The sequence below is a fragment of the Pseudonaja textilis genome, chromosome 2, assembly GCF_049901715.1.
Source record: "Pseudonaja textilis isolate UNSWEBS1 chromosome 2, rPseTex1.2, whole genome shotgun sequence".
NCBI classification, from domain to species: domain Eukaryota; kingdom Metazoa; phylum Chordata; class Lepidosauria; order Squamata; family Elapidae; genus Pseudonaja; species Pseudonaja textilis.
In genome coordinates this window covers 149266897-149284497 of record NC_141991.1, presented here as the reverse complement: position 1 = coordinate 149284497, position 17601 = coordinate 149266897, and the positions used below count along the sequence as shown (strand labels likewise).

Here is a 17601-nt window from a genome sequence, read left to right as displayed (position 1 = left end):
GTTTGTAGAAGTTGCATATTCTTGTAATTCATTTCATTGCCTGAAATATATTAGTTATAAAACGATGACATTATATAACTCTTGGTGGGTTAAGATTAATATGCATTTTCAGATGCTTTCCAGGCATGCAGTGGGTTAAAAGAGATCCAGACTGACCAAGTCAGAACATGGATCACTTGAGAATGAAGGAATCCCTAATGTATTAGAAAGACAGGCTTATAGAGTTGGCTGCAGTACAGAATCAGTCTTGTCTTCCTCGCTGTAGCTGCCCAATTCAGTCAGGTATGGAAAACCCATGCCAAGTTCTCAAAATTTTTTGTAGTGTGGTATCTGCATACATGTCAATTGATTTTCAAGTCCAGCCAAAAAGGCTAGTTGGACGAAAACAAATTTGTCAATGTCCCAAGCTTATTGTAGACAATAGGAATTTATTGGATACTAATCCTCTCCTCTTCATATTTTTCATCTTAGCTCTTAAAGGTCTTCAAGTATTCTCTGGTATGACCCTGCAAAGTCAGAACTGAGCCTTTTCAGCTTTTTCAAGAGGTTGTATCACATGATCAAAGAGTTTCAACAGGATATTAGACTCATAAGCCTCAAGATAGCTCTGCACAACTTAAAGAGGTACAAACTTGGATGTGGATAACCTCAATGACCATAATTTCCAATCTGGAAAGTTGTATTAAGTCAATACATTATGTAAGCCAGCTCAAGAGTGTCTACCCAGATGGAGCAACTGATTTTCAGAGTTGCAGGCAGAATCTTCCTTCACCTTACCTGAGCATTTCAGGGAATGAATGTAAGTTCTTCTGTACATAAGACACGTGCTTAAGCACTAAGTTATGCCCACCTCCTAACTATCATTCTTGCAGGTAATCTATTTACTGATACATTCATTATTATATTTAGTAAGATATTTGTTATATTCTTTAGGAGTTCTTACAAATAATGTGCTGTTGAACTTAGTGTTTTCTTTATAATATTCAGCATCCTAATGCAACCTTTTCAAATCAGCTGCTTCCAAATAGACTAACTTCACATATAATGCTGCAATCAGTATTGCCTATGTACAAATCAGAGAATTACAGAAGTTGAGGTCTAATATATTTGGAGTCCAGTTTGGATAAAGTCATAAAGGATCTGTATTTAGGGCATATCAATCCAACCGATTCCCATTGATTGCTGCTAACCTGACATAACTCTTGCATGATATTGGATGGAGACTGTGATAAATACCTTGCATCTCACAGGAAACCAACCCTCACAAATTCTGAGACTGCGTACCTTCAACATACTCCATGACCATGCAGAGGTACCGCTTAGTTTCAAAAGAGCAGAACATGCTGACCACAAAGGGGTTCTCTGCAAAAGTCAGAATGTCACGCTCCACAAAGGCTTGTTGGATCTGATTGCGCAGGATGAGGTTCTGCTTATTAATCTTCTTCATGGCAAAGCGCTGGCGGGTCTCTTTATGTCGCACCAAATACACAGCTCTGACAGAGAAGAAGAAGGCAGAGGTCAGCAAAGGCATGTTTGGGTTCTGCCCCAAAAGTCTATATTCGCCTACCACAAAAAGGAAATGCAAAATCTTGAGAGTCAAGGTGCCACAACCCTTCTGTAAACTACCTCTATTTTCACATTCTTTAAAGAAAGATTGCTGGAGCCTTCATATTTATTAGAGTTCACCTCCTTTTTCTAGTTGGTTAAAAAAAAAACATTTACAGAATGTTTTCTACAGGAGAAAATTAAACATGGTCATACATCTGTCTAGTGTACTTTGCTACAGTACACTGTAAGATAGAAAAATCATTTTGGTCTACTACTTAGTGAGAAGTCAGAATCCAGAATTATCCTGGATTTGAGGTCTTGGTCTTGGAAAGAATACCTCCTTCCACCTATTTCACTGACATTGTCTTCAGAGGTTCTCCTCCATATAGCCCCAGAAATGCCAGTGCCTTCTTGAGGAATGTCTTCATCAGACAGGCTTGTTTGGTAGCTACGCTTCTCTTCAACATCAGGCAAAAATTTATTTTATTTATTCATTAATCAACTAATCCAAGCATTAAACTTCCCTCCGCCAAAATCATAATCTATTTTTAAAGCCTCTTTGAACCATTGTCCTAATTTATACTCCAATTTGCTATAACTGTAGAGAGGAGCCCCCCTGAGCTACATCATCATTGTAGAAACAGGAAGACTGGCTCAAATAAACATTTGAAACAAACACGGTTTGGAGCTACAACATTGACCAGAAGCAAAGCTCCTTTCCTGCAGCCAATGGGTCCAAGGAGCCTGATGCTAAGTTAGTGCACTCACCCATAGGCCCCATTGCTTATAAGTTTAATAGTTTCAAAGTCTCCTTCTCCTGGTGGCTTCTTTGGCTTTGGAGTGGTCCCACGACTCTGCAATATTAAGCATTCAGAGTGTGAGGCCATAAATGGTCCATAAAGAGAGAAGAATTCAGGTCTAATAGAAGTTTACCTTATAGGATGCTTTTTAGATGCCATTTAACACAACATTTGAATCTGAACTCTGTCATTCAGAAACCATAGTCAATTCATTTATAAATGCAGAAATATCAAAATTTAAGAAGAGTCAAGTGCACAATGAAATACATAGTTAAGCAACAGCATTCAAGTCCTAACAATGCAATTTTTTAAAATCCAGGTAGAATCTCTATTCTTCAATAAAGAGCTACTAGCACATGTATGTTCATCACTTTCTCACCAATGAAGAACAGGAAACTTAGAACAAAGATGCAGAATCTTTTCTAAGCTGCAAACCACAATAGATCTTGCAGTGGACTAATTTTGAGCCGATACCTCACTCCACAAAGTAGTGCTAAGACAAAGTATGAGGGAGAAAAACCAAAATTATGACTGATTCTATGTAAACCTTTAATCTTCTATTGAGAGTTAATCTTTGTAAATCTTCAGAAAAAATTATGAACCCCTAAGAATTCTTCTACCATTTATTTATAATATGTTTGCATATTAAGGACTTAATTGATTCACAGTGATTTAAAAATCAAAAGTAAATACACCATTCAAATTTAATAAACTGAAAATGACACTGAAAACCTCATGCCATCTGCCAATTTAACTCCACTTCCAAAGAGCAGCTGCTTAGCTTTCTAGTGCCTCTGAAACAATCATGCATTTGATGATTTTCCAAGGGGGGAAGAGGAGGTGGAAGAGGTTCCTCTGGTGTCTCTCTATTCAGCCTTTTCTGCCCAAAACAAATATGCCATCATCAAATTATTAACAGACTGTGGTAAAAGAGAGATTGAGCAAGGGAAGCAGTTCCAGACAGGGAAATAGTAAGATTCAGGAACAATGCACTCTCTGCACTAACTGATAACTAAGATTAACATCCTGAACCTTCCACCAATTTCAGCCTATTTCTTTTCCCTCACACATGCAGGTCCCATGCAAAATCCATCTATCCTCTATTTGTCTGTTTGGTCCTAATTTATACTCCAATCCTTGTCCAATCCTTTTATGATAATTTCTCCTTCTTACCTTCCCCCTTCTTCCATCAGTCACACTCAAAAGCCATCATTCCCGCCCAGGCCTCCTCCTCTTGTCCCTTAGCCACCCATGTCATGCCTCTTTCATTGCCCTCTTCTCTTCCATAAGTGGATTTTTCTTCCCACTTTTTCTCTCCCATTTCTAACAATTGTTGCTGCTGCCACCACTGGCCAGAGAATTTAGATAGTCTCTCAAATCAGTTTGTTGCAAGGACATCTCCAGCTGCACTATAAAAATCAAAAAGTACATCTTGTCAATAGCATATAGCCTCACTGACGCTCTTCAGAGCAGAAATAGGCAATTTTCTTGAGTGAGAGGTTCATTATTTTAGATTATTTATTGCTTAGCCATTCTCCCCAAAATATTGTAGGAAACATGATTGAGACATAAGGGTCAGATTTTCTTTAAAATAAAAGATAGCTATAGTAATTCCTCCAGAAGGGGGACTTTTAGCCATACAATTGCATAAATACAATCTAGGGGAGAGGTCACAACAATGGGGCTAAACAGCTGCACGTGGGCAGCCCACCTCTCTCTTTTAAACTGCGGCCATCTTAAATGGCTCATTGAGTTGCCATCCCTGAATGACTGAACATCCCTGGATCTGATTAAATTTCAGCACTTTCCCCAAACCTTTAACTGCTTTAAACTTTAAAATGTGAGATATGAAAATCCTAATCAGTTTACAGCTTTTACTATATTTAGTCAGTAGATCAATCAAAATTCTTAGTTGGTTAACTAGTAGGAATCCAAATTAAGGGCACATTTATTTCACTTTTTATTGAACAAAATATTAAAGATAGTCTTTCCTTGTAAGAAGCAAAGCTGGAATTTGTTTACTACATTGTACATAATTTCTAACATTCTTCAACAGCTCAAAACCACACACACCCAAGCTAGAGTCCAAAGAGGTTGAAATATAAATAAACAAGCCCATGAGAGGTTTGAATGCATGTATTTTAGTTAATATGTGCCCCTCATTCCAAACAACTGATGTGAAAATAATTGTTGAAACTGAGGGAGGCTTGCGATATTATAATTTACTGGATAGACAGCATTATTAGTTGCCCAAGGGGAAAAAGTAGGAAAAGGTAATGGGTTAGTGCAAATCTCTTCCACAAGCAAAACCTAGCTTGGGCAGCTCTTTGAAATTAGGCTTCTGATTTTGAAATAATATTTATTGTATCTTAATTAATCTTTCTAGAGGACTGCGTGCATGAAACCTAGGAGGAGTTACTTCTGCAAAGAAATGCAATCTATGTTGATTCTCTCATATGAATGCATATTAATTTATATAGGACAGATGTAAGTATATTGGGGGGAAATTACCTTGGAGAGCTAAATAAAGTAGAAAATGAACGTATGAAAAATATAATAGTATACATAGTAATTAAACAACTCCACTTCCACTACCCAAAGCAACAGAGTACTCTGGAGATCACAGAAGTACTGCTGTTATTTAAGTAGCAACCCTCCTCCCAAAGCATCCATATTCTTCATGTCTAATTTATTTCCAGTTGCTGCCAGTAGAAACGGTATAGCACTTTAGATATAATCCTGAATTTCAAAGACTGGTACTTCTAAACATGGGCATCTGTGGGAAAGAAGGAAAGGCAAATGATATGTGCCTGGTTAAATGCCATAATTCATGTTTTTGCATTGATACAGTTTTTGAGTATTATATCATCACACATTTTTACTTAATCTCAGCTTGTTTTATGAAAATTTATTTCTTCTTACACAAACGGAATGTTCCTCTGAGGCTTAGTAGTAATGATAGATTGCAAGTGGGGCATTTGCACAGCATGGTGAACAAGGTGTGTCTGTGGGAGTCCCTGAGTGGAAAAAAACTGGCTAGGCTGGGGTTGGCCAAGCTGACCTGTATACTGACCTCGGTGAACTCCTCTGTCTCAGGTGTGTTGGATCCTCCACTATCGTGCTCCTCCACATACAGCACATCTGACGACAACAAGGTTTGGGAAGAGCCAAAGGGAGAGCCAAGGGAACAAGGCTTTAGCAATCCCATTGTCATTTATGAAAGCACAGAAAGGGTGAAATCTAGACACACACAGAGCCATGCATATACAGAAAGGCACATGCATGTGGTATAAATGGGTATATATGAAAGCTCCATGTGTTCTAATGGCAAATCAGGAGATTCAACCATGCACTTGCAAGCACATCTGCATGCAGCTCAACACACAGCAGATATGCAAAAGCCTCTTTATGCTGATGTGCATATATTGGCAATTTTACTCACGCTCACAATGCAATATAGATGCACTCATGAAATCCGGCTTAAAGAAATACATACGTGTATATGCACACATTTAACACTGGATGCAGATGAGCATACGCTACCTTGCCAGTGTGAAAATGTGCATTGACAAGCTGAAGCATTAAAAAAATAAATCGTCCTAACGAAGAAACACACAATAGACCTTCTAGCACCTGGGGTCTTTGATCAACCACTTTCCAGAATTACTATGCAAATTCCATTACTACTTCTCTGGAAATCCAGATCATGATTCCTAGTTAGACAACTCTGAACAATTATCAATCCCATTTCAGGATCAACCACACACGATTAATCTATACAATGCTTCCCCCGTTGAGAGGAAAAACTGAAATGGAGGGTCAGTTTTGAATGGGAAGCCAAGTTGAGGGAAAGGGGTTAACACCCCTATTTGCACATCAGTCTGATAAAATCCAGAGCCCAGATGCCTACAGCAAAGGTCCTAAAAATAAAAACAGAAGCCATTGCAAAAATCCTTTACATTGTGCACTGTTTGTTCTTAGTTTTACTCAGATGAAGCAAGCAGCATAACTCAGCCTTTGGAATCTGCCACCTGTAGTAATTTCACAACCCTGGATGTCATGGATTGAAGTATCAACATTTAGATTATTCAGCCCAATTCAACACACAACAAATAGGAAGTTATTCAGCTTGGTAAAAGTTTGAAAGGAGGGAAATTGAGAAACGTTTTGTCAGTGTCTTTCCATACAATTTTTAATAGCTATGTTGTATATATTTAGCTACAATTGAGCGGGGGAGACAATGGGGTTCTGAATTTCAATAAATCACCCTGCAGAAGCACTGGAGGAACAGTTGATGCTGTAAGATAATGTTAGTCGTAATACTGAAAACTGTGTTTTGAAGTCAAGATGAGAAAATGTTCATCCAGCATCTTTTTGCCATGGAAGGATTCCAATCCGCTATCATAACTAAGCTGGTTTTCCTTTTACATTATCCCATATGAATTTTAAATTTAAAAAAAGAAATGTACGTCTTGGGATTTCTTAATAATTAAGGCTTCACTATCAGCTTCTCTCTTGTTCATCTCCAAAAAGTTCCTATCTAGCCCAGCATTCTTCAAAAGAATTCCAGAAATCATCAAATACAAGATGGTAATCCAGAAACTTATTAGTAGACAACAATTTACATTCTTCTCCTTTCTACTGGACAGTTTGTTAACAAATTCTTAATAGCTCCTTAATAAATTTAACTTCTTTGTTCAGAACTTAGAAATATGCCTATACACTATCCTGGCTAACTTCTTTTTCCAACTCTGTAGAATTAAATTCTGTATCAATTTATTTATATCCTACCCCTTAAGTAGAATAGGTGGTGAGACAGATTTTCCTCAAAGTTGCACAATGAACAAAAATGGCTCAAGAATAAAGAATCATACTGAAGAAAATGAACAAATTTGTGCTGTATGGAATCCATATAATATTGAATTGAATAGTCAGCATGACAAATTGCCACATATCCAAAGGAGTTATGAGATGACCATGCTAATACATGCAAGAAATGACACACGTATGGGCACTTGACATATAACAAATATTGAGACTTGGGTACATATACAGAGACAAGGCAGTTTGGATAGCAGATAATTTTGGTTGCATTACCTGGAAATGGGTCTCGAGTCAGTCCCAACTGGCTTATGATGTAACGAGGAATATCTGTCTTCACCAGATGTCCCTCTTTGGCATGGTCCTCAGCTGCTTCCAGCAAGTGGTAAAACTCCTCAGGATTAAATTCCTAGAGATAAGACGCAGTACATGCCTGAATTAGGATGGAGATTAGCGAAGAAGAACTGATTTCAGTGAACCAGCTAGGGAGGTGTAACGCTAAAAGCAATTGGATGTGGACCTGGGCAATAGGACTCACAGGATCCATGAACTGAAACAGCCACTGTTCCTCAGGTTAACATTACCCTCAGTGTTTTTAGGTGGAGGGTCTCAGTTCTACCAGACTAGTTTTTTTCCCCCTCAAGAATTTTTTTGACTAACCAGCGCCAGGAATGCAAATGCACATCAACATACTTAACAGATAAATCAAGGAGGCTTGGATAGATAAGCAACTTTATTCAAATATTAAGCAACCGTAATTATGATAAAGAACAGCATCAATATATACAGTTCTGTCTGTGTATATGCGTTCACATATGCATGAGTTTAAACAAGGTTCCTCCCACCCTGCTTTTTTGATTTATCAGGTTACTTGCAGTCTATTTGGCTGTTGATGGCAGTGGCATTGTATTTTCATAACTATCTTGTCTGTTCATAGGCATTTCCTACTGTCCTACCTCTCAACCTCATATTATCTTTATTTATTTATTTATTTGTTTGTTTGTTTGTCAAACACGTACAAGATAAGTATGTACAAGTATAAGTATGAACATAAACAAGAACAAAGGGAAGTAAATACAGAAAAATGGGGACAGTAAGACAGGGACAGTAGGCACACTGGTGCGCTTATGCACTTCCCCTTTATGAAGCAAGGGAATTGGTAGGATACCTGTTTGGCAACTGAGGTGTAGAAAAACATGGGGCTTTGCGGTCCACAGAAACTGGCTGTTGTTGCGATATGCATTTTCAGAAAATACAACATTTGTATAGAATCCAAACAACTAGACACCACACAACCAAGTGACTACTTACTGCCTTCAGTACTGTAGATAATGTATGGCGAACCTGGCAGTTGAATGCTAAAGGATCCACTGACTCTATTCTTTGACGCCAAGCATATTCCAGCTGAGATGCCAGTGTGTTTACATCACTATTGATCTTTAGGAAAATGTTATGTTAGCGGCCATCAGTGAAATTTAATGTTAATAAAGAGTTGCTGTTACTGAGATTTTGATTTCAACCATTGAAATATCTGTGCAGCTGAATCGCAGTAGATAAATTAAAAGGTTTTGTAGCAAAACTGTAACATCAAGTCAACAGAAGTGGAGAAAGTCTGCAAAATTGCTAATTTTTTGAGAGAATATTCCTCAAAAGCTGGCTGCAGAAAAAAAACTGTGGGAGAAGTCCTTGCCTGTGGGATTTTCGGAAACACTTGCATTGATGGATACAAGATACTGACTCCCTTCCCTAATCAATTGACAGTTAACCTCTTACACTGAATACATAGTTAAGACTGTCTATAATATCCTATCATGTGGCACTTTATATTAGTCTTGCTTAGCCTGGCCCCGGGAGCTGAACTGGACTACAACTCCCATCATATCCTGCCATCATGCTGTGTCTGACTAATGGGTATAGTAGGGACTACATTGGAGAAGATTGCTATGAGGAATTAAGAAGCCTCTCTACGGCTCCATTTATAATCTGACCTGGATGAAAAGGGGAAAAAAGCAGAGAAGCTAAATAAACACAGCTAAGAATTTTAATTTTTTTTTGAAAGAAAACCCTATTTCCTATCACAATTCTTTTGAAACCCATGTTTGAAACACAAGGTTTGTTTTTCTCAATTCCAGGTTGGAGAAAAAGAGGGGCATAAACAGGAGCCCCTGTCCGCCATCCTCCTCCTTCTGATGCTCCCATGTTTCTCAGCAGGACAACAAAGACAGCGTCAGACTAGTCAATGCAGTGTAGCAACGGGCTGGTTGAGAAAATGTGTTCTGTGATTGGCTGCTGTGTTGCCAAGGTAACACATAGGCACCTTCAAAACTAGTCTAAGCAGATACAAGCCGGGTTGATGATCTGAACCCTCCGATGATAAAGGGTAGGGCCTAGATGGGGAAACAGAAGGAATTCTTGAGCCAGGTGGAATCTCGCTCATGCTCAGCTCAGAAGTGGTTTTCAATACCAGACTTAAAGGAGCACGTGAAGCAACAACTGAACAAGAAGAAGCTTTTGGTGCTTAGGCAAAAATCCAAAGTCTCCCCAAAAATTAAATCCCAAAGACCCATCATTGAATAGCATGGTGTACTATCCACAGAGAGCTCTGGTGAAAATCTCATTTAGGCAAACAGCAAAACCAATTCTTTAAAATAGGCTGTTCATTCATCAGTCTTTTCATTGATGGCAATACTCTTTCAACAACTATCACCAACACCTATTGGCAGTCATTTTTTTTATAAATAAACGTACGAATATCTTGAAAGTTTAAAACAATCTCCCAAATCTTCCACATTAAACCAGCTGATAGTAATTTCAAAGGCCAGATAAAAATATGTCTTTAATAAACCAAGAAAGCAGACTCCAATCTCATTTCTTTAAAAAAAAATTCCATAGTTGGAGATAGGAAGAATCCTTTCATGCAGACCAGATAAATGAGCCTCTAGGAGAAATAATCAGACATGGTAGGCCCCTCAAACAGTTTCAGGTAGTCCTCAACTTATGACCATAATTGAGTTCAGAATTATGGTCATAAGTCATTGCAGTCATACATCAAGGCATCACATGACCGGATCCAATTTTGGGGGCGTTTTGTGTGGCAGTTGTTAAGCAAAAGAGGCAGTCATTACCCAATGGGCATTCTGTGATAGAAATTGGAAGTAAATGCCATAAATCAGCAAAAAAAAGTCTGTAAAAAATCAGTCACATGACTGTATGATGCTGTACATGTCCATAAAGGTGAGCTGATTGACAAACATCTAAAATGCAATCATGTGATTGTGGGGGTGGGGGTTATGGCTATTTTAACCTCAAAATCAGATTGTATGTTTTGGGGGGGAGGTATCTATCTTAACTTTAAATGATTGCTAGGCAGCCAGACATAAATTGAGGACTACCTGTAGTCCATAACTTGTTCGAAGCTTTACGTGCTGGAAAACAATCAGTATCTTTTAACTTTTACAGCAATGAAATTACCAGACCTGCTCTTCAAAGTACGAAAACAGGTTGCTGTTTTAAGTGTGATAAAGACCAGATGTGTGTCCTTCCACTTACAACTCTGAATTATTTCCAAATTTTTTTGAGTGATTTAAACACTTTATCATTCTTAATGGTCTCTCTTCCATTTTCTATTGCATAAATAATTTCTGAGAGCAGTTTTTCCCCGCTTCTAATTTGCTAGTTTTAAATTCTACCAGTATGGGTCATATCTGTACATACTAGGAGCAAAGAGGAATAACAGGTCCTCGGATTTATTGGAATGAAAAATGACTCTTAATTAAAAACCTTCTTGATCAACTGAATTACGTTCATCCTGCCTGCTTGTTTGGTTCTTGTATTTTAAATCTTTTCTGCACATTCCATTTTCTTCTTCTTTTTAATAAGAAATTAATGCCTTTCTCTCTGACAACATCTGTAAGAAAGTATTAAAAAATGTGCTCAGTTTTGCAGGAGCCCAGGTTTTTTTTTAATTTTTCAGATATGTTCTCAATGTTTGAAAGTATTTTTTTATGGATTCAAAGATATCATTAGCTAATTATGTTGCCCATTTCCTCTTTTTCCTCATGGCCTGCCTGCCAGATTACCTATTTGTCATCTTCCTCTTCCTCTTATTTCCCCATAGCTGGCGCTGAAGTAGTAGCTGGTGTACCCGTTCTTCATTGTAAGTAGTAGTAAAGACTTCCTAAATGTCATAGCTCACTGGCCTCTCCCAGTGCTTCTAGTGTTTTCTTTTCCCTTCCATCTGTTCTTTCCCTGAGCTGCTAATGCTGCCGCTGATGTGGATACATGCTGGGGCTGAGGCTTTGGCTTTTTCTTGCTCTTAAATCCCATAAATCACTTCTGCCCATAACCACTGTTTTGATCTGTATCTCCTCCAAATAAAGACCATGACAATTCATATGCATGCATGAATGGAAGACAGCTGAACCAGGTGAGCTATAATCTACCTCGCTTACCATCTCAGTTGCTAGGACAAGGGGAGCCCTTCACTCACCTTTCTTCTGAATTCAGTGCAGCAAAGAGAGCTGCAAGAAAGTAGAAGATTTGTGTAGATTTGTCCCTTTATCTATCTTTGTGTCAGTGCATTTAAGAATAGGGTGTGTGGAGTAACTGTGCAGCCCACAGTGACTCCAGAATATCACAAGCAAATTTTAAGGCCTAATGACATATAAACGAGGAGAAAGGAAGACCAAAATCATAACAATCTTCTTCTAACTCCAATACCGCCATTTCCATACCTGTTAATTATGTGCTGGTCTTCCCTATGTGGGATGTTATATAGTCACTAAGATAGGCTTATGATATGTTCGTATATAAAAATCTATCAACAACAGAGGCACACACTTTGGGTCCTGCTGATTCAAAGCATACCCACACATATGCATGCACTCCACCCTTCTATGCCTCACCAGGCATTCTAGTAGGCGAGCTGGACGGGAGATGATAATGAGTAACTTCTTCACCAGTTGAGTGACAAAGGTCACCTCTTCACTCTCAGAGCGTTCATAAGCCTACAAGCAACAGAAGAGATGGCTCATTAGTGGAGGAATTAGCCTGCCATTATGAAAGACCATAGCACTTATCAAAGCTGCCTCTCTATGACCTCATTATCGGAGCCTCTAATTCCATCGGCTGACTAGGCAGATCATGTAAGTGGCCTTTCCAACTTCCATCACTTAAATCTGTTTTTTCCTCATAGAGGCTACTCCAAGCCAACTTGATTTTTCAGACCCCTTTTGAACCATGCTGCCTGTAAGTTTTATTAATATTTCTGATATTTTATTTCCTGGGCTACTGACACTCACATCTTTCAACAGCTTCTCCATGTTCTCTTGCAACTCATAGAAATAGACAGTAGTGATGAGACCCTCCTGAGACTTGGCCAAACAGTCTCGTGCCAGTTCAATGACTTGGTGGTGGATGAAACTGAGCGCCCCATCAGCCAAAGGCAACACACTGTCTGGCTCATAGGATTTAATGAAAACTTGTAGCTTCTCTTCCATTTGCGCTGTGGCCTATTGGAGATAAGAAACAATTCTTGCATAAGGTAAAAAAAGACAGCCCCAATAATTCAGACTAAGCCCCCTTTTTTTAAGCCCAGAAAAGAATTTGAGAATCTTTACCCTCAAACTTTACACTGTATTAACCACACTGTCCAGATTATGAGAAGGGGGAGGGAGGGAGAGGGAGATCATAAATCCATTCCTTTATTACTGTCTTCTTTAAGGGAATTATTCAGGATATTAAAGCTGTTTTCTTAAATAAAAAAGTGTCCGTTCTATTCTAGTATCGATAAACTTGTTGTCCTCTGACTTTGTCTCTTTTCTCAATTCTTTTCTTGGAATATTAAAATATTTCAGGAGAAAAATACAATCTAAAGTGATTCTGTTCATTCTCAAATTAATTTAAATGTCAAAAATAAGAAGTTGGGATGGACCCAATCTTTCTGCCTGCAGCTTGGCTGCTGCTTCCACACACACACACACACATACACACACACACACACACCGTGTAAAACAGTTTGAGCTTCAATGATTAGGCTCTCTTTGCTCAACCCTCACCTTGGGGAATCGCTCCTTATAAACATGATTCATCATTACTATTTCATTGTCATAGGAGGATGGAGACCGGCCCGGGCTGCAAAAAATAAAAAATCACGAATCAGTTCTTGGTGATAGTCTTTTCCATTTCTTTACACTTTCTATTTCCCTCAGTTTTATTTGAAAATCTCATCCCATGTTTATTTTGCTTTATTCAGTGAGGTGGTATATACTGTATTGCAGAGACTGGCAGACGGCAACTAGGTATGTACTAACTAAACGATACCTATATAAATTTCCACAGGTTTCTCACTCTAAACTATTTAACAATAGTAGTATTTTAAAGAAAGCCCTGCCTTCTGACATTAGATGATTGGAAAAAAAGAAACTGTGTGCATGGGAAGGAAGGATGATCCAAGGAATACTTTTTGTGTAACATTGTTGTAAGCACTGAAAACAATTTTCTGGTTAAGTGTGTGCTTAACCCAAATGCACATCCATTCTAATGAGCCAGTATTTTGCATGTGTAGTCAACTGCTCAGTCTAGGAAAAAAGCAAAGCAGACCCACAACATCAAATAACTCTACTCTTAGTACACTCACTTCCACAATCAGTAATCATTACACATCAGCAAAACAGTGCACAAAATCAAGGGTCAACAATAGGCAACAAGCTGGGATAAGGGTGGGATGGAAAAGCATGCAATGATAACCCCCATCTTATGTCCAGATTACCATCTACACCAGGTACGACTGCAATAAAAGGTGAAACCTACAAAATGAGATCCTTCTTCTATTCTGAAAATTTAACCTTTGATTATGATTGTGCGTAATAATATAGGCCATATTATAAAAATATTGCATCCACTTTGGAAACAATAGGGCATCCTTCCCCAACCTATTGTTCCTCAGATGTAGCATGGAATTCTGGAAACTGTACTACCACATATCTGGAAGAGAGTAAATTGGGAAGGCTAGTAGAACGGAATTGCAATAGAGCCCTTTGATTATAGATGTATTTCACTAATTATACAGCAGGAACCTTTCAATACAGTTAATTTAACTTTTCTTTCACGCTTCCCGTTTGGCTCATATCAGAACAGCAAACTGATCTTTTCAGAAATAAGAGCTAATAGGACTTTGATAAGTGTACATAAGGCTGTCTCTCTGAAAATGTGAACTGCAACATATTTCATATTTACTAGTATAAGTGATATTTTGTAATTATTTTGTGATAAATGATATGGCATGTTCTCTTCCATTCCATTTTCTCTTTTATAAAACTAAATTCATTCCTTAAAACTATCATATTTGCCCTTTCAAAAGTAGATCATCCTTGCTTTGGATGATGCTATTTTAGGGATGAGGAGTACCCTAAATTACTTAAGAGATATATACCCATACTTCATAACAGTGCTATAGATTTTAGGTCTGGTTGCAAAGAAGCATCTCTAACTGTTTCAATTTGTAAAATTGTGGTAGACATCACTAACTCACTTAAATATATAGTTGTTGTAAGAGTCCAGAAGGGGGGTTGTTTTAAACTCTTTGGCAAAAAGTGTCCCTTCAGGGTTGATAGGGAAAAAAAAAAAAAGAAAGTACATCATACAGAAGTGGTCATGCAGAGGGAAAAAAAATAGAAAGCAGATTCTCTTTGTACATCATAATGTAAAAAGTATTGCTGTTTAGGCTTGTCTTGGCTGCTCCATTCTTACCTGAGGCTCCGGGACCGGGGCCGCACTGCGGGAGACCGCCGCCCTCCATCATCATCGGTTATACTCTCAGTGCTGCCAAAATGTTTGGACAGGAAGTGCAGCTCATCCATAGTTGGTTGATAAGGCAGCTGGTGAAGGCGCTCTTGGGAGGAGCAGGACGACTGTGAGGAACAGAAGGGGCAGAGTTGGCTATGTGGCCATTCATCAATGCTGAGATGCAGCAGCTCTATCATTTGTGTGTGTGTATGTGTGTGCGCGCGCATGTGATTTCAAACCTCACACTGAAGTACAGCTGTTTCTGAGATTTCTCTAATTCCTCTATATGGTATGTTCAGTTTTCCAATACATTCTCACAATACTTGGCAAAAAGCAAAATATAATCCAACTACTAATTACAGGTAGTCCTCGACTTACAATAGAGCATTTGGTTGACCTTTCAAAGTTACAACTTCACTGAAAAAGTGACCTATGGCCATTTTTCACACATATGACCATTGCAGCATCCCCTTAGTCACGTGATCAAATTCAGATGCTTGGCAACTGACTCATATTTATGACGGTTGCAGTGTCCCAGGGCCACATGATCACCCTTTGGGACCTCCTTCTGACAAGCGAAGTCAATGGAGAAGTCAGATTCATTTAATAACCATGTTATTAAATTTATCAACTGCAGTGATTCACTTAACACCTGTGGCAAGAAAAGCCATAAAGTGGGGCAAAATTAACAAATATTTCATTTAGCAGTAGAAATTTTGTGGCTCAATTGTGATCATAAGACGAGAACTACCTGTACATACTGTATATTGCAATCAATCTAGAGCTCTTTACATCAAGTCAGATCGCTGGCTTATGCAGTTCAGTACCAACAGGAGTCTTTGTATTTTTGGTGGTAAGCCTACTTCTCCTTAGCAGTCAAAAGAAATTGAAGTAGGGCCACTGGCATGCTACCCACATGATTTCCACATGAAAATTAAACACATGTTTATCTGTCACCAAGAAGTTCAAATGGCATTATAAACAGTGAATCATTTGTAATGGGAGTATACCTGTGACTGCAGCCAACTCTATGGAATTAGAGGGAGCAGGCAGATCCAATCTGTTCCCTATGTTCCATTATCTCACCTATCAAATCAGAGAGCTTCACATTGTGTAAACATTTTCCCTAGAAGTGCACTAATGTGCCTTAACAGCAGAGACTGTATCATTCTCTTTCCCTGGCCCTTGGATGACTCGCATTATGCAGAGTTTACGGCATATAAAACTTTCTTGATGGTGTAGTTTGTATGAGCAGTTGTCCTCTGGTGATGAGTGAGCTGGTTTTAACAATTTCTTCTGAACACATACATTATTTCTAGTTCTCTGGGCATAGTGTTTCATAAGCAATACTGGCCTATAAAAGAGCTCTTTCATCTAGAAAGTTTTTGTTTATCTTACTGATACTGTAGAACTTGGAGTGTTGGTTCCATATCCAGAGGATGGAAGGGAAGCCAAAGACCAACGCCGGCCATCTGCCCTGAAAGTAACAGGGTGAATATAAAAATGGGAATAGTCAAGATGGGATGAGGTTGGGCAAATCACATAATGTGTGTGGAAACATCACTGGGCAAATGCTGTGATATATGAACTATTATCACTGGGATGTAAGAATAGAACTGCTGCTTTTCACACACATTCCATCATCACATGTATCATTATCTTAATATCACTGCAATGTTCCAGATGTCATTAAACTTTAAGTGACTTAAGAATAAAAGGCAGAATTAATCCTGATTAGAAAAAGCAATTTTATCATAAATACAAGTTCGGTCAATTGTGCCTTATTTGCTGAAATGTCATTTACTATAAATAACCTACAGTAATATCTATAGGAGGAGTCAAATTTAGCTTCTTTGAAGATTCTGGGCTATTGAACAGATTCTTAAGAAAATGTATGTTACAAAAGCTAGTTTAACCCTAAATGTTTTTAATCTAGGAAATCAAAGATCCTAAAAAGTCAGTTAGAAACAGCACCTACCACAAGGTGTTAAACTGAGTTAATGCTGAGCTATGATAAAGATTTACTTGCCCTCTAAATCTTGGTCACATGAAAATTTAGGAGCTGATTTAAACTGTATAAGATTAATGCTAAGGCCATCAACAGCTGTGGAGAGTCATGCTTTTGTTCTGTTAAAAAAGATTTTATGCAGCAACAAATAAGACAAATGCAGCACAGGGAAGCTATGAGATGGTTAAGAATGGATGACAATTACCACGTCACTCATCTATTAACCATAAAATATTGATGAGTGTGCCCCAATCTGTAATAAATCCTCACCAAATAAATGTAAATCTGCTTTTTTGTCTCCAAAATTGCACAGTAGCGCTTAAAGTAGCCTTCCCTAAACTGATACTTCCAGATGAGTTGGCATTGGTCATATTGATCGAATGGGATAGCAATCCCACTCACATGGAAAGCACTAGATTGGAAATATTAACCAAAGAGTCAATATTCTTATATTCCAGCATGAATTTACACCTCTCTTCCCTGGTACATTTGTTCATCCTGACCTGCCAGGGTTATACTTTGTCACCAGTCCAAATCTGTCAATATGTTGGTAAAACTATTTTAGTACTGAACGTTTTTTTGCAAACTTTTGATCCAAAGGTTCATGAATTTGCTTGCAAAGTTGATTTCCAATCCCAC

At 38.3% G+C, this 17601-nt stretch overlaps 1 protein-coding gene across 3 annotated transcripts in view; it reads right to left on the bottom strand.

The window, feature by feature from the left end:
- The window catches only part of MAST1 (microtubule associated serine/threonine kinase 1), an 87391-nt gene that overhangs the window by 22531 nt on the left and 47259 nt on the right, over window positions 1-17601 (bottom strand). For all 3 annotated transcript variants that reach the window (XM_026711545.2, XM_087925857.1, XM_087925858.1), the window contains 9 exons: window positions 16353-16431; window positions 14919-15079; window positions 13226-13301; window positions 12470-12679; window positions 12074-12175; window positions 7446-7578; window positions 5422-5489; window positions 2317-2402; window positions 1285-1493 (listed from right to left, as the gene is read on the bottom strand). In XM_026711545.2, coding sequence (XP_026567330.2) covers window positions 1285-1493; window positions 2317-2402; window positions 5422-5489; window positions 7446-7578; window positions 12074-12175; window positions 12470-12679; window positions 13226-13301; window positions 14919-15079; window positions 16353-16431 — 1124 coding nt within the window. The remainder of the gene's footprint in view (window positions 1-1284; window positions 1494-2316; window positions 2403-5421; window positions 5490-7445; window positions 7579-12073; window positions 12176-12469; window positions 12680-13225; window positions 13302-14918; window positions 15080-16352; window positions 16432-17601) is intronic.